We start from the raw sequence: 26731 nt of genomic DNA, 5'->3' as shown, positions 1-26731 counted from the left end.
CGCGCTGGAGCCCCTGGAGGGGTCAGGGACTGCAGGGAGAGCTAGCATCTCGCAGGGGTTCCTATTTCACACCGATCTCTGCACCATCGCTGCACCCAGGGCCCAGTGTGCTGGGAGAACCATTGAGAGCCTGACTCTGGGGGGTGGCTTTGCTAGGAGCTGCGTCCTCCAAGAATCGGCCCAGAGATGTCTGGAAACTAGGCCATGGTCTGAGATTGACTTGCTTATTCTGATACATGTTGCTCCCAGGCTTCCCCCAGCTGCTCTTGGCCAGCGGATGCAGCTCTTTGTCCCCATCTAGTGGCCACATCCCAGCTTTTCGCTCCCTCTTGCTTTTCTGTAAGTGAGCTCAGCAGTAGGCAAGGCGCTGGAGAACACACTGTGAGGGGAGGAGAATTAAATTCATGGAGGTAAATGGAAAAGGGGATGTAACCAAAGGTAGATGGGGCCAGACTAACCTGAGCTCTTTCTCTGAGCTGAGAACTGGTTGTTTAGAGAAGGGAAATGCAGCAGATCTAATATACTTGGACTTCAGTAAAGCATTTGATACGGTATCACGTGGGAAATTCTTAGCTAAATTAGAGAAGACGGGGATCAGTACAAGAACTGTAAGATGGGTAAGGAACCAATTAAAGGGGAGAAGGCTGGAAGCTGAACTATGGGATCGGAGGGAGGTTCCTAATTGAGTTCTTCAAGGATCCGTTTTGGGATCCATCTTCATTAATCTCTTTATTAATGGTGTTAACCCAAAAAGTAGGAGAGTGATAACAAAACTTACTGATGATTAAAAAGCTGGGAAACATGGTCTGTACAGAGGGGGTAGAATATTATACAGGAAGATCTGGATGACCTTGAAGACTGGAGTACCAGAAGAAGGATGACATTTAATGGTACCAGGTGCAAAATCCTGCCCTTAGGGTCTAATAAGAAGAATTTCTTCTTGATGCTAAGGGCTCATCAGTTGGAGGCGACAGAGGACGGGCGAGACCTTGATGTGTTGGTCGATTATAGGGTGACTGAGCCACCCATGTGATGTGGCCATGAAAAAGGCAAAGGTGATGCTAGAATGCATCAGCTGAGGCACTTCCAGTCGAGACAGAGAAGTACGAAAGTACATGGCCCTGGAGAGCCCTCCTCTAGAATCCTGTGTACGATTCTGGTCATTCAAGAAAGATGAATTCAGAGTGAAACAGGTGCAGAGAAGAGTTCTCAGGATGATCAGGGAATGGAGGGCCTGTCTTATGAGAGAAGGCTGGGAGAGCTGGGCTGGTTTAGTCTAGCAAAACAAAGGCTGAGAGGGGATCTGATGGCTCTCCATAAATACATCGGGGTAAACACCAGGGAGGGTGGAGAGCTGTTCTAGCTAAAGGACAATGTAGGCCCAAGAACAAAGAGAGCATTGGACACATTTGAGTGTGACTGTATGAGAGGGTTGCTTGTGGGATGGGCGTGGACTGGGAAACCCTGAGGGTCTTCTCTGGTATATGCCTTATGGTCCCAAGTCTCTTGCTTCAGCTGGTCACCTGCAGGGGTCAGTCATATATTTTATTATTCCTTTCTTCTTTGCACTTACAAACTTTGAGCAGATTTAGGGATGAATGAATGTTCCATTTCCAGTGGTGTCATCATGCCAACAGCTCTGGGATTCGGACACGATACGGGTACAGTAGGGTAACGTGCATCAAATCTCTTCAATCCAGACAGCATGATCAGCATGGGCAGCAGGTATCATGGGGCTGTGGGCACTGAGGTTGCAGTGCCCCGGGGCTGGGGTCTCGCCCCCCGACCTCTGCCGTCCAGTGCTGGGGCTGTGGGCTGTGTTGAGGGTGATTTGGGTTCCTGCGGGGGAGAGGCAGGTAGAAGGGGAGGGAGGGGGGCAGAAGGGGAGTGGCGGAACCTCAGGCACAAGGGGAAGGGCCAGGGGCTAGGCTTCCTGGGTGGCCAACTCACTGGCAGCCCGTGCTGATCAGAGAGTAGACAAATGATCGTCAGGCTTTGTGCTGACCAGGTCTAAGTCAGAGCAGCCTTGGGGCTGCTCTAATGTACATTCCGCTCCACATAGGCCCGGGTAAGCTGAGAATAGCTGTACTACAATGCATTCTGGCCATGGGAAGCAGGGCAGTTGAGGCCTTTCCACCAGCTAGGGAAGCCTCTATCTGCAAGTATCCTCTGAGGGTATTGACCCTGTGACATTGCACTTCATAAGCTTTATAAAAATGTTTAAGTGTGAATATGACGTAAGTGGAATATGCTTTATGCAAAAGGTCTCTATAAGCTTTGTAATGAGACCTTACAAATCTACTGAGTGTGTTCATCCTATTTGTATGAATGTGTCATTCTTGTATCTGAAATTAGGAATATGAGATATCACTCTGAGGTCCTACTGTAGTTATGCAAAGTGTGGGCCATTAATGGTGGTTTAGAATCTTGATGGCTCCCATTAGCTAGGACAACTGACTGTAGATGGCTCTGTTCACCTGCAAGCCTTCACTGCATACGTGGGGGCCAGTCCTGAAAGAATGGAGGGGGGCTCACAGGACATGTGAACATGTCACATGATACTTGAATCCATCTTTAATCTGGTGCTTTTCCATTTAGAAGGAGGGGGGGAAACCCAGAGAGAGCGCGAGAGGATTCCCGCCTTGTGCCAAAGATATAAAAGGAGGTGGAACAGAACAAAGGGGGCTGCCAGTCATAAGAAATCCCCGAGTTACCACCTGAGCTGGAACAAGGCTGTACCAGGGGAAAGAACTCAGAGGCAAATTCAGCACGTCAGGTGACAGGGCATTGCAGGTGTTCTCCTCATCCTGGTCGAATGCCTTGTGCGGGTTGTACCTGGGGGGTGCAGGGGTGGAATGAGCCGGGGATGTGTGCCCGTTTGAGCGATTCATAGCAGGCATACGAGGCACCTTTCGGGGAGCCTTGTCCAGGCCTGCCATGGGTCAGCTCTCTCAAACCACCACCCCTGGCAGCGCAGGCCTGACCTTCCAGCCCCCTGTAGGCCTCGCTCTCTGTGTACAGGTTAGCGATAGACACCCCCAAAGCCTCTGAGCGTCCCTCTGGAGTGCTCAGCCCGTTCCACGGAGCACATGCAGAACTGTGACTCTAATCCCTCAGGCGCGGTCCACAGCAGCTTGTAAGATTCAATTCAGGCCAACCTCTCTATTGAGAGCACAGCACTTCGATATACAGAGAACAGGAATGAGTTTATTATCAAAGAACAGAGATGCAAGCGAGAGCGAATAAATACTGGTAACACCCATTGTCTCATGTTCTCTATGTATATACATCTCCCCACTGTATTTTCCACTGAATGCATCCGATGAAGTGAGCTGTAACTCACGAAAGCTTATGCTCAGATAAATTGGTTAGTCTAAGGTGCCACAAGTCCTCCTTTTCTTTTTGCAAATACTGGAAAGTAATGGTTACATAGAAAACAAAATCCTAACGCTTTCTAGAGCCGGGGTTCTCACAAAGTTTTGGCAGCCTCAAAATGAGGCTCTGACAATACTTAACTAACTGTAGGAAAAACAAATAAATAAATTACATTTGCATATTTACATAGGGATTTTTTGCAGACTCAATAATAAATATAAGGTACAGTTGTGTCTTATCTTTACTGGACCTAAACACAAAACAAACCAGTGCTTTGCACAGTCTTGTCTTTTTTGTTGTTCTTTTGCTTTTTTGGTCAAAGGTGGAGCTGTACAACAATTCTGAACTAAATGTAAAAATGCTTTACATAATAGAAAGGATAATGACTAATAATGAAAGAATGTATCTGCCAATATGTCCAAAGTTTCTTTCACAGACAAAAAAACCCAATCAACCTCTCCCAGTAATAATAATGATAATAGTAACAACAAAATCTGAGCCGTTGCTGTTGTCTTTTCAGCTTGGTTTTTGCATCATTTAACAGCTTGCTCCTCTGAAGCTCACCGTGGTAATTTTGTTCAACTTCCTTTGTATGAGTGCTGTAGAGACGTTGCACTACATAAATTTCAATTTGATGAATTTCTCTCACACTGCAACTTGCTCAGAAATGGAATCGGATGGCTTCGGAAACACAGGAAACTGCCTTTCCCCCCGGTGCTGAAGTGTTCATGTTTCTTTCTATGTTTTGCTTTTCTTAGCAGAAGGTCCCAGAGGAGCCACCTGCTGTCACATTCAAGGTCATTTTCTGGCACTAGATTATCTGAAATACTTTCTGATACCCAGTCACATTTTTAACTCTTTCACCTCCCCCACCCCACCCCCATGAACAATCGCAACCTACCCAAACAGCACGCAGTGAGATGGCCCATAGCCACTTACAGACCTACAGTAACATGAGATGTAAACACAGTGGTTAGAGGTCTATAAAATCATGAGTGGTGCGGAGAAAGTGACTAAGGAAAAGCTATTTACTTGTTCCCATAACACAAGAACTAGGGGCCACCAAATGAAATTAATGGGTACCAGGCTTAAAACAAATAAAAGGAAGTTCTTCTTCACACAGCGCACAGTCAACCTGTGGAACTCCTTGCCTGAGCAGGTTGTGAAGGCTAGGACTATAACAGGGTTTAAAAGAGAACTGGATAAACTCATGGAGGTTAAGTCCATTCATGGCTATTAGCCAGGATGGGTAAGGAATGGTGTCCCTAGCCTCTGTTTGTCAGAGGGTGGAGATGGATGGCGGGAGAGAGATCACTTGATCATTGCCTGTTAGGTTCACTCCCTCTAGGGCGCCTGGCGTTGGCCGCTGTCGGCAGACAGGATACTGGGCTGGATGGACCTTTGCTCTGACCCAGTCTGGCCGTTCTTATGTTCTTAGCCAAAGAATACACTTTGTGACTTGAAAGAAAACCACACCGATGTAGCTCAGCTCTGCCGGCATGGTGCTATGTAAAAGGGAGCGCGCACTGGGATTTATGGCATTTAGAAGGCACCTTTAATACTTAACATCTCAGCGATTGTTGGGGCACTTTGGAGGCTCTTGTGGCTGCAAAACACTCAGCGGGTGGCTGCATTTGAGAAATGCTGTTCTGGAGTCTAAACGAACAAGGCCTTCCCTTCTCTCATTTCCCCAGCGTGTGGCTGAGACTCCTTCTCAGGAGACCACTCCCTCTCAGCTGCAGAGAAAAGCTTGACAAGGTGACCCTGAGTTTAAAGGTTCAAAAGCAGAAGGCACGTACGAAGAATCCACAGTTTAAACGAGACACACTTATCGCTTGAGGGCCCCGCTGCCTGATTTTGAGATCCTGGCCAGGCTGACGAATGGGGACTTGGCTCGTTCAAGTAGATGTGAGTTGGATCAGTGTCATTTCTAGGAGTCTCATTTCGAGCCCCCTTCCAGTGCAGTCTCTTTTCTCATCACATACACCTCAGGTTTCCTACAGATCCACCGTCTTCCCATGTAGCACCGTGAGCTGCTGACCCCTTTCTCGTCCTTCAGATACGCGCAGTCACCTCCTCCTCTTATCTGAAACCTGCAACACAGAAGCCAGGGAGCTGCAGTCAGGCAGAGGCCGGGCATTTCACACCAGTCCCAGCCAGGGGAGCCCTTCTCCACAGTGCAGGCCGGAGTGCGGAGCAGCTACTCTCCCAGCCCCTCAGGAGCAGAGCTCAGGACAGCGGGGGCTTTGCAGAACCGCTGACTGTTCCTGACCCTCTATGCTGAGCAGCCCACAGGGGTGCTGGAGAATGGAAAGTCCCCAGCAGGACGGAGAGAATTTGTTAGACTGATTGTCAAAAGGGACCGGTCCTCTAACAAGAGGGGCAGACCATCACCAGAACCAGACGACAGAGCAGGAAAAGCCGGGGGCAGGAGGGATCTCGCCTCCTTGAAACACACGGAGCAGAACCAAGATGACACTGAAAGAGGAAATTGCATTCAGGGGTTTCCTTTTCCATTGATCTATAACTCTTGAGCTTTCCATTGGGATGGGGGAAAAACAGAGTGTTGAAGAAGTTCCTTTGTGAAAGCATGTGTGCCTTGTTTGTAACCCTCACGTGACCCTCCCAGAGTTCATCTGGAGTGGAGGGTGGAGCTCTAGGGACAACATGCCTCTCGGGAGGTTTGGGAGGGTTCAGCCCTGGTTTTGGGTCCTACAGCAGCTGATCTGCAGGGTCCCACATCCTAAGGAGCGTACCAGACAGGGAGTCTGTACCCCAGGAGAGGGCCACAGAGGCCCAAACTCGGGACAGTGTCTGGTGGCTATTCAGACCCAGTGAGGCTGGAAGCAGGTGGGATCCAAAGGTTGGGTCCAATACAGCAGAATGGGGACTGTCCATTGGGGAGCACTGACCCAGCGCCATAAGAGCCTGATTTTTCAAAGTACTGAAGTAACCCAGACCAGAGAAGTGGGGGGGTCTCCATCCCCCTCTAATGGCTGGCCTGCAAAAGAGCTTTATCAATCAGGTGGGGTTTTCCGTTAAGGAAGTGGATTCTTTCGCTCCTATGGCAGAGGCTCATGCTTCTAGTCCTGAAGTCCCAGGGTTCAAACCCTGCTCCGGGCTCAAGCAGCACTGGTTTTGTGATCACACTTGGAGCCCACTGAAACCCATCGCGGGGTGTTGGCTGGGCAGCCATCACTACTGTACCCCGTTCCAGTGGGAGCCCCAGGCGTGCAGCACCTGTGAACCGCAGGCTCCTTTAACATCGGTGCCTTGCTGCGGATTCAGAGGCCTCACCAGCCAAGTCACTCAAACCTGCCGGCTGCAATCCCCAGCGGGACCTGCACCTGCAATGCAGTGCTCTGCATGCTGCCCTCTCCAGCAGCCACTGTTAACCTGAGCTCCCTGCTGCCTCCTTTCCCCGGGGGGGGGTCAGACACCCCATGGACCTTGCTGAAGAGGGCTGGGGGAGAACAGCGAGTGTCCCAGCTGAAATCCCAGCGCGCTGCGAGGGCACCTCTGGCTATGGCGGGCTCTGTCTCCGGCCCAGCACCGGGCTGCGGGGAGGAGCCGAGAGTTCAGGGACACGCCGGCTCCCATCGGTCTCCGATACACGCAGGACGCGAACGGACCAGGGTCGTGTCTGGTTGTTTCACCAGCACTGAATGGTGGATCTACCTGAACTCAAACAGCTCAGACACCAGAATCCCCAAGCCCAGGGAATTAGTCCAGAGGGGTGAGAGAGACTCACAGGTGGTTGAATTCGGTGCCGTTGGCCCATTTCCAGGGCTGACCCTGTTCCCTCCGGAGGCCGATCCAGTGGTCCCGGACACCCTTATGGCGCAGCAGGAACGCCTTAAAGAAAGCCGAGGGACAGCAGGTATCAGCCCCAGCTCCGGTGCTTCCCCCACCCCTCCAGGGCTCTGTGCCGCAGAGAATCCCAGACGCATATTCATAGAGTGTCAGGGTTGGAAGGGACCTCAGGAGATCTTCTAGTCCCACCCCCATCCCCAATTAAATCATCCAACACATTTTTGCCCCATATCCCTAAATGGCCCCCTCAAGAATTGAACTCAACCCTGGGTTTAGCAGGCCAATGCTCAAACCACTGAGCTACCCCTCCCCCCATATTGAAGAGTGCTCAGTTTATTTATTTTTTTGTGGGGGGGGTGGGGGGGTGTTCCCCTGCCTTTTGCAAAGTACAAGATCACCCAGGCAGTATTAACCCTCCCGCTGCACAGAGCAGCCCCGCCCCGGTGCTCCCAGTCACCCGCACCCCAAGTCCCCCTGGGCTGGGGGCAGCTGCTGGGTCTGAGCTCTCTGCAGAGACGTCTCTTCTCACAGATCAGCCCCCGCTCACCACAGCAAGGCAGGAGGAGGGAGCGAGTCAAGCTGAAGTGGGAAAGGTCAATGTGAGAGGATCCCCTCCTCCCCCGCCTCCTCAGCTGGCTGCTCCTTTCCCATCCCCACAACAGGAGCACTGGCTGGGTTCTCAGTCCCACTCCAGCAGCCAGCAGGCCAGGAGATGCCTGAGCCAGCCCTGCCCTAGACAGAAGCTGTCCCTTATTTGGGGAGGGGGGCAGCTGAGAATGGGCAATCCCTGTGATCACACACAGACAGTAGGGCCCTGGGCCCAGCCAGGGCTGGCGTTCAGCAGCTGGAAGTTCATTCACTCTGGCCTCCCAGCACGGGAGGGGTCAGAGCTGCTCCTCACCCCACAGGGGCAGAGCCCAGGTCCTACTGCAGCAGCCACCACTGTGCCAAGATCAGTTTATGGCAATTAGAGAGTCTCTCACCATTTCCTGCTCACCGTCGATCCCAGCCAGGGAGGCACCCGGTGCAGAGCAGCGGCTCTGGCTGTCAGTCCAGCTCCCTTCCGTCTCTGAGAAATAGTAGCATTTCCCTCGGTATCCCATCCAGCCGTCTGGGCACGAGGGGCCAGCAGGGGGGCACCGATCAGCTGATGAAAGCTTAAACACCAGCATTGAGAATGAGACAGTCACATGGAGGGTAAGAGTTGCATCTAGAATTGGGCATTTGACTGGTATAAAAATTGGTCAACTGACCAGTCAAATCTGTCAAAGAGTGGTCAGATATTTTAAAATACCAATTTATCAGAATTGGTTACCTCCCGCCAGGAACAAAAAAGAGCAAGACGTTACTGTCTCCAGTAGGTTTAGCTTTAGATAGATATGGATCTACCTAATTTTTTAAAAAATGTATTTCACTGAGTTATTTTAACTCAGAAAAAAAAGGCAAAACAATGAAGCCAAGTTCTGAAAAACACCAGCGAGGCTCCAAGACGCAATCCGAAAGGCAGGCTGCCTCCTACCCCCAGGGCTCTCGCTGGAGTATTTGACTGTGGCCAAACAGGCAGTCAATTGCCCGGCTTGCCAAGCCTACTGGGACCCCCAGCTGGGGCTGGTCCACGGCAATCAGACGCAGGGGGACGGAGACGTTAGTCACAGTAAATTTGCCTGGCAAGAAGGATTCCAGGGACACTCCCAGCCTGGGAGGGACTGACACAGCTCAGAGCATTTCACCCCAGGCACAAGATCAGCAGCTGGACGTTCAACCTAGCAACAAACAGCCCGTGAACAACTGAGAAGAACGTGGGAACTTTCACGCAGGGACATGAAAGCCACAAGGGGGCGCCAGAAACCACAGCAACCGGAAGTGACCTGTTGCACTGTGGGCCGGGAATGATGGAACTTAATTCACCTCCTGCCTGCAGACTTTTCTTTCCCCAAACACAGCAGCAAGAAAGGCACTTTCTGGAAGCCCTCACCGCAGTGTAACCCTTTCAGAGCCATGAAAGAGCAGCAGTGGGGTCACCCATAAGTGACCCCAAAGAGGATCTGAAAGGCCTGTCTAGTTGAGAGGAGTCGGACTCAAACCCCTTCAGATGTTTTTGAGCACATCACTTTTTTTTGCACCACAGTAACTCGGTAGCTGGTTTTCAAGCCTTCCCATGTGGCTGGCGCTCAGCGAGGAACAGACACTCTAAGTCTGGAAGAGTTAGGAAACGTGGCAGCGGTGATCAGAAAACGAGCATGTGTTCACCTCACGCACAAGGCATGTCTGACCCTGTAGATTTAACTGTCCAGTGCACGGTAGCCCACACCCCTGCCCTACTGAACTGAGCAGAGAAGTCAGTGACTAACAGTTGATGGCACAGGCTGTCTCCACCATCCATCTCCAGGTCAGATGCCACATGTTCTGCAGAGCTCCCTGCACCTGCAGGTGTGTAACCAACCCTAAGTTCACAGATTCCCACCTTACACAGTGAGAGCCAATGCTGCCCATTGCAACAGCCTGCCATTACAGCAGGGAGCTGGGATTCAGGGCCCATCTGTATCAGAGCAATCTGCACCAGTATAATCACAGTGACGCAGTGACATCCGGGCAAACACCTCCTGGAGATGCGCTGGAGCAGTGTGGCTCGCTCTGGTAACTTCCTCCAGCGAACTGCACCAAGGCAAGCTCCTTTGTGCACCAGTGCAGTGTGTCTCCTTTAGCGATTTGCACCAATTCAACTGCAAGGACGTCATGACATCGGCACAGAGGATTCCTAATGCAGACAGACCTGGATTCAATCCCCTCTCCCAGCTGCTAAATCCTCCTGGGGCCCAGTGATCGGATCCCAGGGCAATAGAGAAATCCCACCCCTGACAGTCTCCAGCACCCCCTGCCCCAGACGACTGGGGGATACAGCAGGGTTCATGTTCACCGCAAACAGACGCCCTCTGCACGAGCACACGCCGTCTGTGCAGCTCGGGGGAGTGAATGGTGCTAAGGGACCCTTCATGGCCAAGCTCAGCGATTGGTGGGTTTCCACACTGCGCTGGTGGAGGGGTCTCGACTGAGTTCTACGGCTCATTTCAGTAACACGGCAGCACCTGCCGCCCGGCCACAGGCGTGACCTGAACATCCAGGAAGGCCAGGCTGGTAACCTCAGAGCAACACAGGGAAGGCAAAGGGCTCAGGGATGCTCTGCACCCTGTCCCGTTGGACACCCTGGTCAGGGACTGCTTCATGGCGCATGGCAAAGGCGACTTGGGTCCAAAGTGCTCAGAGATGGGATGTGGGGGCTAATGTCAGTCAGATCGTCCCGACACAGAGAGTGCCCAGGTGCAGGGGTCTGGGAGGGAGCAGGAGGAGGGTCGGGGAGGAAGATCCCCCAGGAATCCTCTGTCCCAGGGGCAGAAGCCAGACAGGCCGGGAGGAGAGAGTGAGCGTGGTAGGTCACGGGGGAATGGGATGCACGGAGATCGTAGCTGGAGGGGAAGGGAGCAGGGCGGAAGCTGGGAACTCACCTGCCAGAGCAATGATGGCAGCGATCAAAGCAGACGATACAGCTATCAGTGCAACCACAACTCTACGGGTTGGACTTTTCTTGCAGTTACAAGGAGGGTCTGAAACAGAAAGACCCGTCAGGCAGGGCTGTGAGGACACGTCTCACTGACAGCACCAGGGCCGGAGCTGCCCTGGAACATGCACCGTTCTGTCGATTGCTCCTTCCGTCAGACGCTCTGGGAGAGGAGCCCAGAGGGTCAGGCAGAGCCCCCCACCACCAAGGGCAGATGGAGGGTCCATGGCTCCCTAGAGCTACCCTGGGGCTGTTACCAAGATCCGGCTCTAACTGGGTAGCAGGGCCTCAGAGCAGGAGCTGGGCCACCGCTGTGGGGAACTACAGACCCTCCCCCTGCTCTGGGCAGGGAGCCTGGGGGGAGGGATACGGACCAGGGGCTGCTCTCCGCCCCCCACCCCAGGCAACTGGAGGTTCATCCACGGCTCCCTGCAACTGCCTGGACTCCAGCTGCCACCCAGAGGTGGGGTGGGGTGACCTCAGGGGGAAGAGGAGGGGGAGGGGCGGGGCCAGTGACAAGAAGTGGGAGGGCCATGCCCCCTTCCAGCACCCCAGGCAGTCTCAGTGTCTCTCTCCAGCCTGCCCCCAGGCAGAGATGCCCCATTACCTGGGTTCCCTCCAGTCTCCAGGTGTCCATTGCCATTAACACACAACTCCTGCAGCGGCTCTTCGCTCTCAGCAACCCAGCTGCTGGCCCCATTGTCTCTCTCAGCGACACTCAGGCCACAAACGCTGCTGCAGGTGCTGGGCTGGGGTTGGCTCCTCTCTGTGTGAGTGGGTCCGATTTGCCAGCAGCAAAGCCGAGGCAGAGGTCCTGGCCCTGGCTCCCCGTCCCTGCTCCAGACTCTCCAGCCGATCTGAAACTGAGACGGACCAAGCAGGACAGGTCAGGGGTGGGGGAGGCCATTTGTGGTTTCTTGTTCCCTGCCCAGCAGCCCAACCCCCTGCCAGAGGCGGTGCCATGATGATTAAATCCCCTTAACTCCCATCAGCCCCTCCGCCCCCCAGGGCCTCCGAGACCTGATCTGCTACAGGCCCCGCCCACCCGTGATAGGCACCGAGCTAGGGGGTGGGGGAGAAGACCCTCCTCACACACACAATCCTCCTAGAAGTAAGTGTGAGTCGGATATCAGAAGGGGAGGGGATGGGGCTCGAAACAGCCTTGTCCCTGTCCCAGCCCCCTCCTGGCAGGGCGGGACTTGAACCAGCGGCCAGCGCTCCTCTGCCCAGCCCCTTCTTTCCCTTCCGGGGGGGCTCTCCCGAACCCCCCCCCCCGCCCTTCGGCCCGGGCCCGCCCCCCGAATCACCCCCCTTTGGCCCAGAATCCCCGCCCTTCGGCCAAGGACCGGCCCCCGCCGCCCCGCTGCCCTCCCCATGCGGTCCCCAGCCCCCGCCCAAGCCCCGCCCCCCTTCGGAGCCCCGCCCCCCATGCGGTCCCCAGCCCCGAGCCCGAGCCCCGCCACCCATTCGGAGCCCCGCCCCCCATGCGGTCCCCAGCCCCGAGCCGACCCCCTCCCCGGCCCCTCCCCATTTGGTCCCCGAGCCCGAGCCCCGCACCCCATTGGGGCCACGGCCCCTCCCCCTCCGGCCCGGCTCTCCCCCTACAGTCCCCAGCCCCTCCCCCTCCCCATTCAGGCCCCCGCCCGACCCCATTCGGGCCGCGGTCCCCCTCGCCCCAGCCCGGCCGTGGCTGGAACCGGCCCGCAAACCCCGCCGCGCAGCGAGCGAGCCACCGCCCAGCAGCCAGCAGCACCCGCCCGCCCACGCCCCGGGCAGGGACCCCTGGGACCCGGCGCGTCTCACCCGCGGGAAGAGCGCCCGGCGCCGCAGCCGGGGCAGGAGCTGAGGGCCCAGCAGCCGGGCGGGCTCGCAGCGGGTCCCGCCGGGTGAGTTCGCAGCCGCAGAGCGACCGGCTTCCCTGTGACCCCCGCGCCCGCTTCGTTCCCACGTGGGTCTGAGCAGCGGAAACGTCCGTGCCCGGGTGTCACCGCAACAGCGGCCGATCCCCGCCCTCAGCCCCGTCTCCATGTAACCCCTCGACTCCCGGCCGCTCCGCTCCCCACAAACCTTCCCCCTCTCTCCCGGGCTGGCCGGGTGCCCAGCGGCGTCCCGCCCGGCCCCGGGCAAAGCTCCGATCGGGGCTCAGTCCTCGCCCTCCCTGGCCTGCCCGCCCTGCCCGGGCTCCTCCTGAAACCTTGTCCTCCCTCTGCCCTCCCCTGCTCCCCCCACCCCCGACCCCTCCGATCGCTGCTTCCCCCTCCTGCCAGCTCTCCGGGGCCCTTCCAAGGGCTCTGTCCTTGGTCCCCTGGGGCTGACCAAATAGTATATAAACACATGGGGCGGGGAGGGTCCTTACTGGTTTGTTTCAGTGTAACAGTGTGTTACAAGGAGGGGGGAGGTCTTGAGAAAAAAAAAAACACCAGTAAATGTGACATGGTTTATGGCCAGCCTCCCTCTTCTGTTCTCTTCTCCCTCTGCCCCTCGTCTCTGGGTTGTCTCCTCTGTAAACACAAATTCAACTCCCCTCTCCATGCTGACAACTCACCCATTTGCCTCTCTGCACCAGCCCCATCTCCTGCTGGCCAAATGAACACCTCAGCCTGTCTCTGGGACATCTCCTTGTGCCTACCTAGCTGTCAGCTCAAGCCCAACATGGCTAAAGCAGAGCTCTCTGTCTCCCCCCTCCTGTCCAAGCCCGCTCTGTTACCTCCTTTCTCCATCGCTGTGGACAACGCCAGCATCCTGCCTGTCACTCAGGCCCATAACCTGTCATCTTCCACTCACACCTCTCTCTAGGTCAGGGGTGGGCAAACTTTTTGGCCCAAGGGCCACATCGGGGTTGCAAAACGGCATGGAGGGCCGGGTAGGGAAGGCTGTGATTCCCCAAGTAGCCTGGCCCCCACCCCCTATCCACCCCCTCCCACTTCCTGCCCCCTGATTGACCCCCATCCCTAACCGCCCCCTCTGGGACCCCATCCCCTAACCAACCCCTGTCCCCTGAGTGCCCCGACCCCTGTCCACACCCCTGCTCCCTGACAGCTCCCCCCCGGGATTCCCACACCTATCCAACCCCCCCTGTTCCCCATCCCCTGACTGCCCCCCCCAGAACCTCCACCCCATCCAACTGCCCCCTGTCCCCTGACTGCCCCTTATCCAACCCCCCCACCCACTTACCACGCTGCTCAGAGCAGCAGGAGCTTGCAGCCACGCTGCCCGGTAGGAGCAGAAGGCCAGAGCGCCGACGGCGCAGTGAGGTGAGGCTGCAGGGGCGGGGGGACAGCGGGGAGGGACCTGGGGCTAGCCTCCCCTGCCGGGAGCTCAGGGGCCAGGCAGGACAGTCCCGCAGGCTGGATGTGGCCTGCGGGCCGTACTTTGCCCACCTCTGCTCTAGGTCCTCATGTCCAGGGCTGTGCTTAAGTCTTGTGGAGTTTTCCTGCATAACATCTCTAAGATACAGCCTTTCCTCTCCATCCACACAGCTAAAATTCCCATCGAGGCTCTGATCACATCACATCTCAGTTACCGCCATATGCTTCTCTTCTCCCTCTTCCCCAGCTCAGATCCATTCAGAATATTGCTGCAAGCTGCAAAGATCATTCTCCTAGCCCGCTGCTTTCACCATGTCACCCCTCTTTGCATCCCTCCACTGGCTCCCCCTTCTCTATTGCGTCAAACAGAAGCTGCTTGTCTTCGCTTTCAAGGCCCTTCACGTACTGTCCTCTCCCAACCGGACATCTCTCATTCACTGTACCAAGGTGTTGACTCTCACCTCCAATCGGGTCCATGCTGCCAGCAACACCCACTTGTTAAATTTTCAGACAACCACCTTCATGCTTTCTGCCACATGCCCTACATGCTGGGGAGGAGAGCCCCTTCAACATTCGCAAACCTACCTCATTATCCATCTCCAATTCCCAAATCAAAGCTCTTCTTTGCCCTGGTGTCTACCAAAAATTCAACAGCCTGTCTCCTGGGGTGCTGAGACCACTGCCTATCATACCGACCAATACAGTCTCATTATTTCCTTCCACTCCCCTGTCTGTCTGTCTCCATCTGTCTCTTGTCTTATACTTAGATTGTCAACTCTTTGGGGCAGGGACTGTCTTTTGTACTGTTTTGTACAGCACCTAGCACAATCGGGTCCTGATCCATGACTGGGGCTCCTATGTGCTACAGTAATACAAATAACACAGGCTAGAGAATGCCACTATTATGGCTTCAGTGCCCTCCCCCCCCCCCCACCACCAAAAAGCAGCAAAACAAAAACAAAAAAAATCAACCTCCCAGCTCAAAAAGTATGTGTTTACACTCAGCTGGCTAACTCAATGTAAAGTACTAGTAGAGGTGAGGGAGAGGTGTCTTTTACCTTGGTGTAGCTAGTCCAGGAATGCTATACGCTCAGCCTGGAATTTACCTGGACAAGTGACACTGAGGTTAAAGCCACCGGTGCCTTGTCTCCACTAGGATTTTACATCAAGTTAGCTATCTCCGTGTAAACACACTTTTGCAGTGAAGACCATGCTTGGGAGACTCCCACCTCAAGCCCCTAACTTCTGGTTGAGCTAGAGATTATTTGCAACATTTAAGAGCCCACTGATTGAAAGAGGTTAAACACACACAACGTTTCCCCATTTTATCCTTGTGCAACTGACAGCACTCTTGTGTCATCAGTTTCACTGCTTCCCCCAGAGAAGCATTCACCAAATCTTCGGAAGCTGTGCATTGCTTCAGGACAATACAATCAGTCATGTCTGTCTCCCCCCACAACGTCCACATGTGTATTCCTAAAGACCTAATCATCTTTATTTATACCTCTTCTGTACCCCTCTAACGAGTGCTTCATACACATGCCCAGGGGGAGGGCAAATGAGTGCACCCCACACTCAGAGAGACACTGACCTGGGAGCGATTTCTAGACACGGTTGAAAATCTTTTCCAAAGGAAGGATTGTCTGTAGAAAAGTGACTATTTTTGGAATGCAAGGGTTTTTCAGGAAAGATTGTCAAGACTATAGGAATTTCCTGGTTTCACAATATTGTTCTGACACTTTTAAAATCAATCTTTTGTTCACTATATACTCTCTTCCATGCCTCCACCCCCTTTAACCCAAAACCTGAGTTTGTTCTAAGTGAAAAAATGCAACTAAAAATGTTTGCAAAAACGTTGATATACATTTAAACATTTGATGAGTCCCACCCCAGAGATGGCTGCATTTCGGCACTGGACGAGCAATCGCTGCGCATTGTTACTATATGGCTGTCAACCAGCTGCTGCACCCAACCCCAGAGGCAGTTATATTTCAGTACTTGGCAAGCAATCCCTGGGCAACGCTGCTGCATGGCTATTGCCAGCTGCCCCAACCCAGAGGTGGCTGCATTTCATGCACTGGGGCTGTGATATACCATAGGGATTAGGCAAGCTGAGGACTCAGAAGTAGACCTAAAAAACCTGTATCTATGGAAACTGAGGCAGTAACACACCTATCCTCCTTTCAGGTATTTTGTTCATCCCTTTCCTGGTGACACATGTGAAACCGGATCATACCAGCTTCAGGGTAGAGACCATGCAGTTCTAACTAAGTGTCTCTACAGCACCTAGCACAGCTCTTCAGGGCAGAGACAGTCTCTTACTACATACAGATACAGCACCGAGCACAATGGGACTCTGTTCTGCTGGGAGCCATAAATCACTGAACAATAAATCCCACCAAATGAGGGTAAATCCATCCTCATCATTGTATCCACTCATTATACTCCACACCTAAACATAGCCATTATATGAATAATATACCCCCATATCTCAATGTCTGTACTTTGACCCGTTAAACTTTTACCCCCAATCGGGGAGATTGCAGATTATGTATTCCTTACGCCATCTGTTCCTAAACTGAATTTCACATCCCTTGATAATCTGTACCTTATTCCCTGATAACCAGAAACTTCTATGCTTAAATTCTGTACCGTTTTCTTTTTACTTCAACATCATCTTAATAAAATTATTAAATCTGCAAATAATAGTACATCATTCATGTGTCCTGGGAGGCCCTTTAGCCCACCTTTGGGGGCTGTAAAAACAACAATAGGGCTGCTGCCATATCAGGGTCTCCCAAATAACCTCTGATCTCCACCCAAGCCCGTGTCCCCCTTTGCAGAGCAGGGGGTTGGGAGTCAGTTTCACAAGCCACTGCTACGTAGGAAGATCACAGCTTACCTCGTCCAGGGACTTCATGGCTGCAGCACTCCTTGCAGGTCAGGTCCTGCTCCATCTCCCCCTCTCTGTGCATTAGCTGAGGAGGGGGAGCCCGAACTCCCCTCTTCACACACATCATGTCTTCCCCCATTGCTAGTGCAAGGAAAAACCCGGGGAAAAAGCCCGCCGCAAGGGGACTGCAATACACACAGGGGCGGGGCCATATACTCTATTAGCATCCTGATCTTGGATTGGACAAGGCACCAAGAGCCTTAACTACATGCGCTGTTGAAATGAATGAAACTTTACCGGCGTGGCGGGACATTTGTCACGACACTGATCAGATTAGCACAAAGTGCGCCAAGGGGACAGAGCCCTTTGGTTCACCCCTCCTACGTGTGCAGCAGGGAACAGACAGCGTGGGCCATTGCAGTGTCTAACAACCTGCCACGGCAGTAAAGGACCCAGGGGGTCAAGCCCGTGATTTAGAGCCATGATAGGAGCCTCGTGGCTCATGGCCACTTCTTGCTTGCTGGTTGCCAGGAGCCAAAGAGGACCAGAGCATGCAGATCATACGCAGCAGTCAGGCAATGACCAAAACCTGCTGGATTATGCAGGGCCCGTGGCTGGCTGGCTGCAGGGCTGGGACAAAGACCCAAGATGGGCTAACAGCCGCGTTGCAGCCACTTGACCTAGGGGGCAGTGTGCGGGGAACGGGGGAGCGAGAGAGGCTGCTGGGGTTTGCAGGCTGAGGCCCTGATTCCAGGCAGATGTGGGGAGCTGGTTTAGGTTACATGGTGCATGGAGGGGGGCCAGGCTGAAGGGTGCAATCTGACCCCCCAACCCCCCATCAGTGTTTCACCTCTCAGAGGTGCACATTGATTCCAGGGGCCGTGAATGCGGAGTTCATTCCCAGCTCTGGGGTTTTTTATCGCAGTCGCTGGGGGCTGCTCCCTATTTTCCCTCCCTGATTCTTTCGGGTTTTTCTTCTTCTCCCTCCTCTCCTCTCTCTTTCCTTCTCCAGTTCCTGCTTCTATCCCAATTCTTTCTCTCCCCCGTCCCCTTCCTGTATTTCTCCTGTTTCCCCTTTTCTCAGTCCTCCCTCCTTCCTTTCCTCACCTCAATTTCAATCTCTCTCCTCCCCCCCACCCCCGTGTTCTCCCCACCCCCTTTCCTGAGTCTGCTCTGCATGCAGCCCCTTCTCTGGGTGTGGAGATAGGAGGCTTTCAAGAGGAACCCTGCTCTCTGTGATGAGCAAAGTGCTGTCCTTTGGTTTCCAGTGGACATTTTGTGCTATGGTTCTTACAGCCAGAAACCTTCCCTAATACTCTGTTTACATGGCTATCAATGCCACGCCACCCTTCCCTCCTCCTCCTCCTGTGCCCCCTGGCCCTGAGGTCAGAGGGACCCCAGATCCCACCCAGAAATGGCGGTTACAGGGTTTGAGTTTTCTCACGCTGTTTTCAAAGATCAGTCTGACTCCATTTCATGAATTGTCCATTTCCCTCCCCCCGCCCACAGGAGGAACTGAATTGAAACAAGAAACAAAAAGGATCAATCAGCTCCACATGCTGCCAACTCATTTGCAGAGGGGTTTGGAGGCAAGGGGACCTGCTCCCCAGCCTGGCATAAGGGGCCCCTGATCTCGAGCGGGGGATGGGACTGTCTCTCACTGTGTCTCTGTGCAGCGCTCAGTACAATGCAGCCCTGACCTCAAGAGCTGAGCTCTAGGTGCTACCATAACACTCAGTCATTTATAAGTGACCCAACTGCGTCTCCTTCAAGGCCCGGAAAGGGTTAAATTTCAGACACTGATTTTGAGTCTCTCTCTTGTTTAACCCGTCTCCTCCCGCGAGAAACAAGTCCCCCCTTTTAAATAAACGGTGAATCATGTTCTAGCAGTGTCTGGAGTTAGTGTCTAACAGCCTGGGGCATGCAGTTCTTGTGGCACAGCACCACATGCCCACTGCATGCCACTGAGTGAAAATCACAGCACTTTTCCAAGTCATTCACCTCCCTTTTAATACCCAGAGGTTCATTCTGAAAGTTTTTTTTTTTTTTTAATTTGTTTAATGTAGCCATCACAGTCTCTTTAGCACATTAATAAGCCTGATATTTCCCAGCTGCTTAGGGGAGAATCCGATCAGACTTTTCTGCCCCCTTGTCATAAATATAAAGGGAAGGGTAAACCCCTTTAAAATCCCTCCTGGCCAGAGGAAAAATCCTCTCACCTGTAAAGGGTTAAGAAGCTAAAGGTAACCTCGCTGGCACCTGACCAAAATGACCAATGAGGAGACAAGATACTTTCAAAAGCTGGGAGGAGGGAGAGAAACAAAGGGTCTGTGTCTGTCGGTATGCTGCTTTTGCCGGGGATAGAACAGGAATGGAGTCTTAGAACTTTTAGTAAGTAATCTAGCTAGGTATGTGTTAGATTATGATTTCTTTAAATGGCTGAGAAAAGAACTGTGCTGAATAGAATGACTGTTCCTGTCTGTGTGTCTTTTTTGTAACTTAAGGTTTTGCCTAGAGGGATTCTCTATGTTTTGAATCTAATTTCCCTGTAAGGTATCTACCATCCTGATTTTACAGAGGTGATTCCTTTACTTCTATTTACTTGTATTTCTATTAAAAGTCTTCTTGTAAGAAAACTGAATGCTTTTTCATTGTTCTCAGATCCAAGGGTTTGGGTCTGTGGTCACCTATGCAAATTAGTGAGGATTTTTACCAAACCTTTCCCAGGAAGTGGGGTGCAAGGGTTGGGAGGATTTTGGGGGGAAAGACGTGTCCAAACTATGTTTCCCAGTAAACCCAGTTAGAGTTTGGTGGTGGCAGTGGATATTCCAAGGACAAAGGATAAAATTAATTTGTACCTTGGGGAAGTTTTAACCTAAGCTGGTAAAAGTAAGCTTAGGAGGTTTTCATGCAGGTCCCCACATCTGTACCCTAGAGTTCAGAGTGGGGGAGGAACGTTGACACCCCTTATTTATTATTATTATTATTATGATTTTGTATTACTTCAGCTCTTAGGAGCCCCATGCCTGGACCAGGGTTGTGCTAGGTGCTGTACAAACCCAGAATACAAAGCCAGTCCCTTCCCCTTATGCGAGAGTGGCACTGTTAGCCCCATGCGGGATTGATGGTAGGAATCATTCCCTTTGAGGTGGGTGAGACTGGAGGAAGAAGGTAGCTGGGTCCATAAGCGTGTGCCATGAACACAGCTGTGCAGGAAAGGAACAAACCGTGGATCAGGGTTTTAAAAATCAGTGTAGAATAAAGGATTAGATGAAAAGCAGATGATGCTATAAAAGGAAATGCTCTGCTACATAATGCATAATTAGCCTGCAGAACTCATTGCCCCAGGATGTTGTTGAGGCCAAGGACTTGGCAAGATTCCCAGAATAATTTTATTTGGATGAGGTGAGTATCCAGAGTTAGATACTAAAGGTTGTTTTAGTAATCACTAAAAAATTTGGGAAGGGCTGTAAACCCTCATGCTTCAGGGCACGATCCAACCTAACGAGGGTCAGGAAGGAACTTGCCTTGGGAGCACTTTTCAGAATTTGTTCATGCTCTGGGAGCAGCAAGACTGGTTCTTCCTTTAGGCAGCAGGAGTGTGGGAGGGTGGGGCCAAAAACTGGCTTTACCCAGCAAGATCCAACTTACACTCGCTCCCAGTAGGGAGGAAATTCCTACCTGCTATGAGGCCACAGTTAAAGAAAACATGGATGCAGCTGCAAGAATATGAAATCAGGTCACATAGAATATCAAGGTTGGAAGGGACCTCATCTAGTCCAACCCCCTGCTCAAAGCAGGACCAATCCCCAGTTTTTGCCCCAGATCTGTAAATGGCCCCCTCAAGGATTGAACTCACAACTCTGGGTTTAGCAGGCCAATGCTCAAACCACTGACCTATCCCTCCCACCCCCTCGCCTTCTGCTGACACACATGCACTCTACATGCCTGTCTATAGAAATCTGGGGTACATCATGTTTGCTGGAACCCCACCCCTTCCATTCCACCCCAGTTACAGACGTTTTGAGCTCCGGGTCCCGGTATAAGTGTCACACCTGTCCCCATCTCTCATCAGCCTCACACACTCCACTCTCTAAGCTCCTCCTGGTCTCCTCTCTTCCAGGCCCAGATCAACAAGGTATTTAGGCTCCTGACCTCTATTGTTATTATGGGACTCTGTCGCTCCCCCAGGGATGCAGAGCTGCCTGGCATCATTCACCTTCTAGCCTGGCCTGGCTCCTGGTGGAGTTAGTCCCTCCCTAGCAGAAGGGGCCGCGGCCCGTGCTGGCACTGAGCCCGTCGTCACAGTGGTGGAGCGGCCCACGAGGCTAGGGCCATGACTGCGGGCGGTGCTCGGCGCTGCTAGGGAGCCGGGCCCGGCTTGTCGTACATGCTTTAGTAGGACGTGAAGATGTTTGAATGGTTCTGTCAACCAGGGAGCGCGCACTTCCCCTAGAAAGTGACTGAAGTATTAATGGAAAAGCTGATTTTAAATTGCTCTTAGCGAGTGGGGCTGATTTGATCGTGGGAGCGGCTCCTAGGGAGCTGGAGGTGACGTTACGGACCCCGCCGATCACCCTGGGATCGTTGACCCGACAGAGCCAGCTGCGAGAGCAGCCCAGCGGGCTTCAGCCGAAGCCGGGCTCCTGGCGGGACTCGCTTTTAGCCCGCTTCAAGAGCCCCCGATCCTGTGCGAGCCGGGCTCTGTTGGTCTAGGCTCGGGCTGCTTTGGCACTCCGGCGGCAGATGGAGCCATCAGCTTCTCCCCCTGCCCAGGCAACGCAGGCCACGGGGCATCCTCATGGCAGCAGAGCCAGGCCCAGCGTCACTGGGGGGAGGTTTTCGCCTCCTTGCTCCTGCCTGTGCGAGCAGCACAAGTCTCTGTGCGCTCTGCCTTCTCCCCTGGCCGTGCTCTGCCTTTGGATTGCACCTGCTGCGGTGCTAAGGGGAGGTGCTGCTGGGGGTCAAGGGGCCAGTGCCCCAGCGAAGCCCCAGCTCCAGGAGGACCCCAACAGCAGCGATGTGGAGGAGATGGGGGGAAGGGAGGAGGAGGAGATGGAGGTCGAGGAGATGGGGGCATGGGAGGAGGAGGAGGAGATTCAGACGTGGGGGATTCCTGTGGCTTCCTCGACTTGGTCCCAAGAGGGCTGGCAGAATCCGCCAGCTGTTCTACCGTTCCAAAACAGATGATGTCGGTCAATATATACTGAGCAAACCCCTGCGAAAGGAAGGCAAGAAACTCTGGACCAAGGCTCCTAAGAACCAAACATTGCTAATTCCCCAAGGGCTGCCCGAGAGACTCAGACTTCTTGCTCTCGAAAAGCAACGCACTCAGAAGGATGAGGAGGAAGCAGCAGAATATGCAAATCTCTTGTCCAAACGACTGAAGAAAACCAACAAAAACCACCGGAGCAGAGAGCCAAGATACATCGACTGTCCTCATTGAGAACCTTGCTATCAGTGCCAGACTCAAGGCAAACGTCAGAAATAATCATTAAAAATATAAACAGTTCAGACTGTGTAAGAGGTTTTCTGTTCGGGACCCCCTGGGGACGGTCACTTGACACGCTGACATACCACTGAGCCTAGTGTTCTGGCAGCAAGGGCACCCCTTAATTCCCTCCTGCTGAGCCAGACTGTCCAGGTCTCCCCCAGCACAGAACCAGAGACAGGGCCTCATCTCTCCGCAGAACACAGACAGTGAGATCCGCTCAGCCCTGGGAACACACAGGTAAAAAGGGACTTGCCAGTGTTTTTCCCAGGAACTGAAATTATGGGGGGTGTTGGAATATTCTGGGGGGGTGGGGCATGAGGGCCGATGAGGGCTGACACAGTGAGGGCAAAGATGGGCTGTATGGCACCATTATAAAAACTGAAAAATGTTTTGTGACCATTGTATTAGATTTAACTCATGTTTTAAAATCATCACAGAAATTAAAGTTGGCTATTCAAGCCTACATCTACATCCGTCTTAGTTTCTTGTGGTAATTTGGCACTCTTTGGTGTCTTCTTGTGTGTCCGTTCCTTCCAGTCCTTCATTATATGCGACATGATCGGGCAGAAGGTGACTTCTTTCAGAACACAAAATTCTATTCAATGAGAAAAAAGAACACTCAGCTGTAGCTGTTGTGACTGAGATTAGCAAGAGATGAATTCCTACTTCTTTCATCCTAGGAAACAGAGCACAAAGATTGGGTCGAACCACTAGTGATGATGAAGAAGTTGAAGTTAAATCTTCATTCGTTCATGGTATGATATTCCACTCTGTGTTCAAAATTCTCTCTTCTGTCCTGAGCACACGGCAGCCCCATTGCTGGGAGTGCCTCACTCCACTCAGCTGTCGATGTTTTATAAGACAGGCATCTGTAAAAGCTACGTGAAGGTTGAGTAGAATCCAGAAATCTCCACTGTAGATTTGTAAGAATCAAGTCTGTACTTTTTCACCTGGCTTAACAAACACTTCTTGTCCTCTTCACTTATGGAGTCAATATAAGTACCTTCATTAGTCAACTTCTGGACTGAAGTCTTTGCTTCCAGATTTTCAATGGATCTCTCTGATTGATTGATCCAAGGATAGCTTCTAGTGCTGGACAGAGATCTACTCCTGTTGTAGCAGATGCCTGGATGACATTGTTTAATGACCCAAGTGATTTCAACAGTAGACTTACAAGAGAGAGAATGGCGAGAGTCTTCTCTGAACTTAGGCCTCCTCTACAGTACGCAATTAGGTCGAATTTAGCCGTGTTATGTAGCATTAAAACTCAATCCGTCCACACAACCAACCCCGTTTTGTTGACTTAAAGGGCTCTTAAAATCAATTTCTGTACTCCTCCCTGGCGAAGGGAGTAGCAGTAAAATTGACCTCACTGGTTCGAATTTGGGGTAGTGTAGACGCAATTGGATGGTATCGGCCTCTGGGAGCTATCCCAGAATGCTCCATTGTGACCGCTCTGGACAGGACTTTCAACTCAGATGCACTAGCCAGGTAGACAGGAAAAGCCCTGGGAACTTCTGAATTTTATTTCCTGTTTGGCCAGCATGGCGAGCTCATCAGCCCAGGAGACCATGCAGAGCTCATCAGCACAGCAGACCATGCAGAGCTCATCAGCACAGGTGACCATGCAGTCCCAGAATCAAAAAACAGCTCCAGCATGGACCAAACGGGAGGTACTGGATCTGATCGCTGTATGGGGAGAAGAATCTGTGCAGGCAGAACTCGGTTTAAAAAAACGGATCACCAACATGCATGCGAAAATCTCCCGGGGCATGATGGACAGAGGCTACTCCAGGGAGGCACAGCAGTGCCACGTGAAAATTAAGGCACTCAGGCAAGCCTGCCAAAAAACAAAGGAGGCAAACGGATGCTCCTGGTCAGAGCCCCAGACATGCCGCTACTATGATGAGCTACATGCACTTCTACGGGGGACCCTACCACTACCCCACCTCTGTCTGTGGACACCTGCAAGGGGGGAGTCTCACAGAACAGGGAGGAGGATTTTGTGGAGGAGGAAGAGAGGAGGAGGAGGAGAGTGCACAGCAAGCAAGTGGTGAATCCGTTCGCCCCGGCTGCCAGGAACTGTTCATCACTCTGGAGCCAATACCCTCCACAACCTCCCAAGGCGGGCTCCTGACCCATGAAGCCGGAGAAGGCACTTCTGGTGAGCGTACCTTTGTAAATACAGTAAGGGTTTAAAAGCAAGTGTGTTTAGTGATTCATTTGCCCTGAAGACTTGGGATGGATTCACGGCCAGTACAGCTACTGGAAAAGTCTGTTCATGTGTCCGGGGACGGAGCGGGAATCCTCCAGGGACATCTCAATGAAGCTCTGCTGGAGCTACTTTGAAAGCCTTTGCAGAAGCTTTCTGGGTGGGGCAGCCTTATTCCGTCCTCCATGGTAGGACACTTTACCACGCCAAGCCAGTAGCAAGTCGTCTGGAATCATTGCAGCACAGAGCATGGCAGCGAATGCTCCTGGGTTTTGGGCGCATTCAAGCAACATTCGTCGTTTATCTCTCTGTGTTAGCCTCAGGAGAGCGATATCATTCATGGTCACCTGGTTGAAATAGGGGAATTTGTTTAAGGGGACATTCAGAGGTGCCCGTTCTTGCTGAGCTGTTTGCGTGTGGCTGATGATAGCCACGTGGTGGGGCGAGGGGTGAAGCGATCATCCCAGAGAATTGGGTTGGGGCGGGGTGTGTTGTGTTGCACATCCACCTGAAAACTGCAGCCTCTCCTTTTAAATGGCCAACCCACCAGGCATTGCTTGGTGTGGGACAGGAGGGCACCGCAGTTCGAAAGCATTCCCACATGTTAGGAAGGCGGAAGTAGCCGAACTCCGCGTGCCCCTTGGGATTACCATGGCTACCTGCAAGCCAAATTCTGGTGCCCAGCTGCGTGTGATGTCTCACACCAAACCAGCAGGCACTCAATATAAAAGGCAAAACGCGACCTTGTATGGAAAGAACATGTGCTGTGTGGTTTGAATCGCTTGATTCACTCTGAAAGAGTCTCCCCTTTGTTCTCTAAAATGTATCTTTTTTAATTCTGCTCTCCCTTTTTTTCCTCCCACAGGTGCAACTGTTTCTACGCTCCCCCTATCATCTCCATCCCAGAGGCTATCCCAGATTAGAAGGCAAAAAATCCGCACTCGTGATGACATGTTTTCCGAGCTCATGCAGTCCTCCCGCCCCACCACAGTTGGGGAACCCCATTGCAGCAAAGCCATCCACTATGACCTGCACATTTCCCAGAGTCGCTACCCTTGATAGCAGCAGCTCAGTGATTGCGTTGGCTACTTGGATCCAGCAGCCCCCAAAGTTGATTTGCCCACTCCAAATTAATTCCCAACTGACAGGTAGCAGTCAGGCGTTGCAAGCTTCCAGAGGGCTATCGCCACTCATTTCTCAACTGTGAGGGCTGCTCTCATCTTGGTATTCTTGTGCTTCAGGGCAGGGGAAAGCAAGTCACAAAGTTCCATGAAAGTGCCCTTACGCATGAGAAAGTTTCGCAGCCACTGGGAATCATCCCAGACCCGCAACACTATGTGGTCCCAATAGTCTGTGCTTGTTTCCCAGGCCCAGAATCAGCGTTCCACGGCATGAACCTGTCCCATTGCCACCATGATGTCCAAATTGCCAGGGTCCGTGCTTTGACAGAAGTGCGTGTCCATGTCCTCATCACTCTCATCACCGCGCTGCCGTCGCCTCGTCGCCTGCTTTTGCAGGTTCTGCACATACTGGAGGATAATGTGTGAGGTGTTTACAATGCTCACAACTGCAGCGGTGAGCTGAACGGGCTCCACGCTTGCAGTACTGTGGCGTCTGCACGGGTCATCCAGGAAAAAAGGCACGAAACGATTGTCTGCCGTTGCTTTCATGGAGGGAGGGAGGAAGGGAGGGGACACTGACGATATGTACCCAAACCCACCCGCAACAATGTTTTTGCCCCATCAGGCATTGGGAGCTTAACTCAGAATTCCAATGGGCAGTGGAGACTCCGGGGACTGTGGGATAGCTACCCACAGTGCACCGCTCCGAGAATTGATGCTCGCCACTGTACTGTGGACGCGCTCCCCGATGTAATGCGCTTAGTGGGGGGACACACAATCGACGAAATAAAGTTGGTTCTGAAAAATCGACTTCTATAAAAGTGACCTAATTTCATAGTGTAGACATACCCTCAGTAACAAAAGTAGTCCCCCAGCCTCACTACTTAGATCTGTCCTCTCTTGGTGGATACTTTCCAAAGCCAGTCATAACGGTTGCAGTAATTTTAAGACAACTGCCA

General features: G+C 52.7%; 2 protein-coding genes and 1 long non-coding RNA gene across 5 annotated transcripts in view; 1 reads left to right on the top strand and 2 right to left on the bottom strand.

The window, feature by feature from the left end:
• LOC119567445 (maestro heat-like repeat-containing protein family member 1) overlaps positions 1–26731 on the bottom strand; it is an 850842-nt gene that overhangs the window by 777346 nt on the left and 46765 nt on the right. The gene's annotated exons all lie outside the window — the stretch shown is intronic.
• LOC122462999 lies at positions 152–26580 on the top strand. The gene is made up of 4 exons (XR_006285922.1): positions 152–163; positions 9875–9882; positions 22769–22778; positions 26225–26580. It is a non-coding gene; the product is annotated as an uncharacterized LOC122462999 (long non-coding RNA).
• Positions 2683–11742, bottom strand: LOC119567653 (C-type lectin domain family 2 member D-like). Of its 3 annotated transcripts, XM_043528916.1 has the most exons (5): positions 11352–11742; positions 10692–10790; positions 8172–8345; positions 7127–7230; positions 4705–5468 (listed from the first exon to the last, which is right to left on the bottom strand). In XM_043528916.1, exons 3-5 carry the CDS (start codon positions 8289–8291, stop codon positions 5315–5317), a joined length of 378 nt encoding a protein of 125 aa, XP_043384851.1. In that variant the 5' UTR covers positions 8292–8345; positions 10692–10790; positions 11352–11742; the 3' UTR covers positions 4705–5314. The 3 variants fall into 3 exon arrangements, with proteins under 3 accessions (XP_043384850.1, XP_043384851.1, XP_043384853.1); XM_043528918.1 differs by lacking the exon at positions 11352–11742 and having other exon boundaries at positions 10692–10884; XM_043528915.1 differs by lacking the exons at positions 10692–10790; positions 11352–11742 and having other exon boundaries at positions 2683–5468; positions 8172–9896.

This window comes from Chelonia mydas, chromosome 14, assembly GCF_015237465.2.
Source record: "Chelonia mydas isolate rCheMyd1 chromosome 14, rCheMyd1.pri.v2, whole genome shotgun sequence".
NCBI lineage: Eukaryota > Metazoa > Chordata > Testudines > Cheloniidae > Chelonia > Chelonia mydas.
The sequence above is the reverse complement of the archived record's forward strand: the minus strand, read 5'-3'. Positions and strand labels throughout refer to the sequence as shown.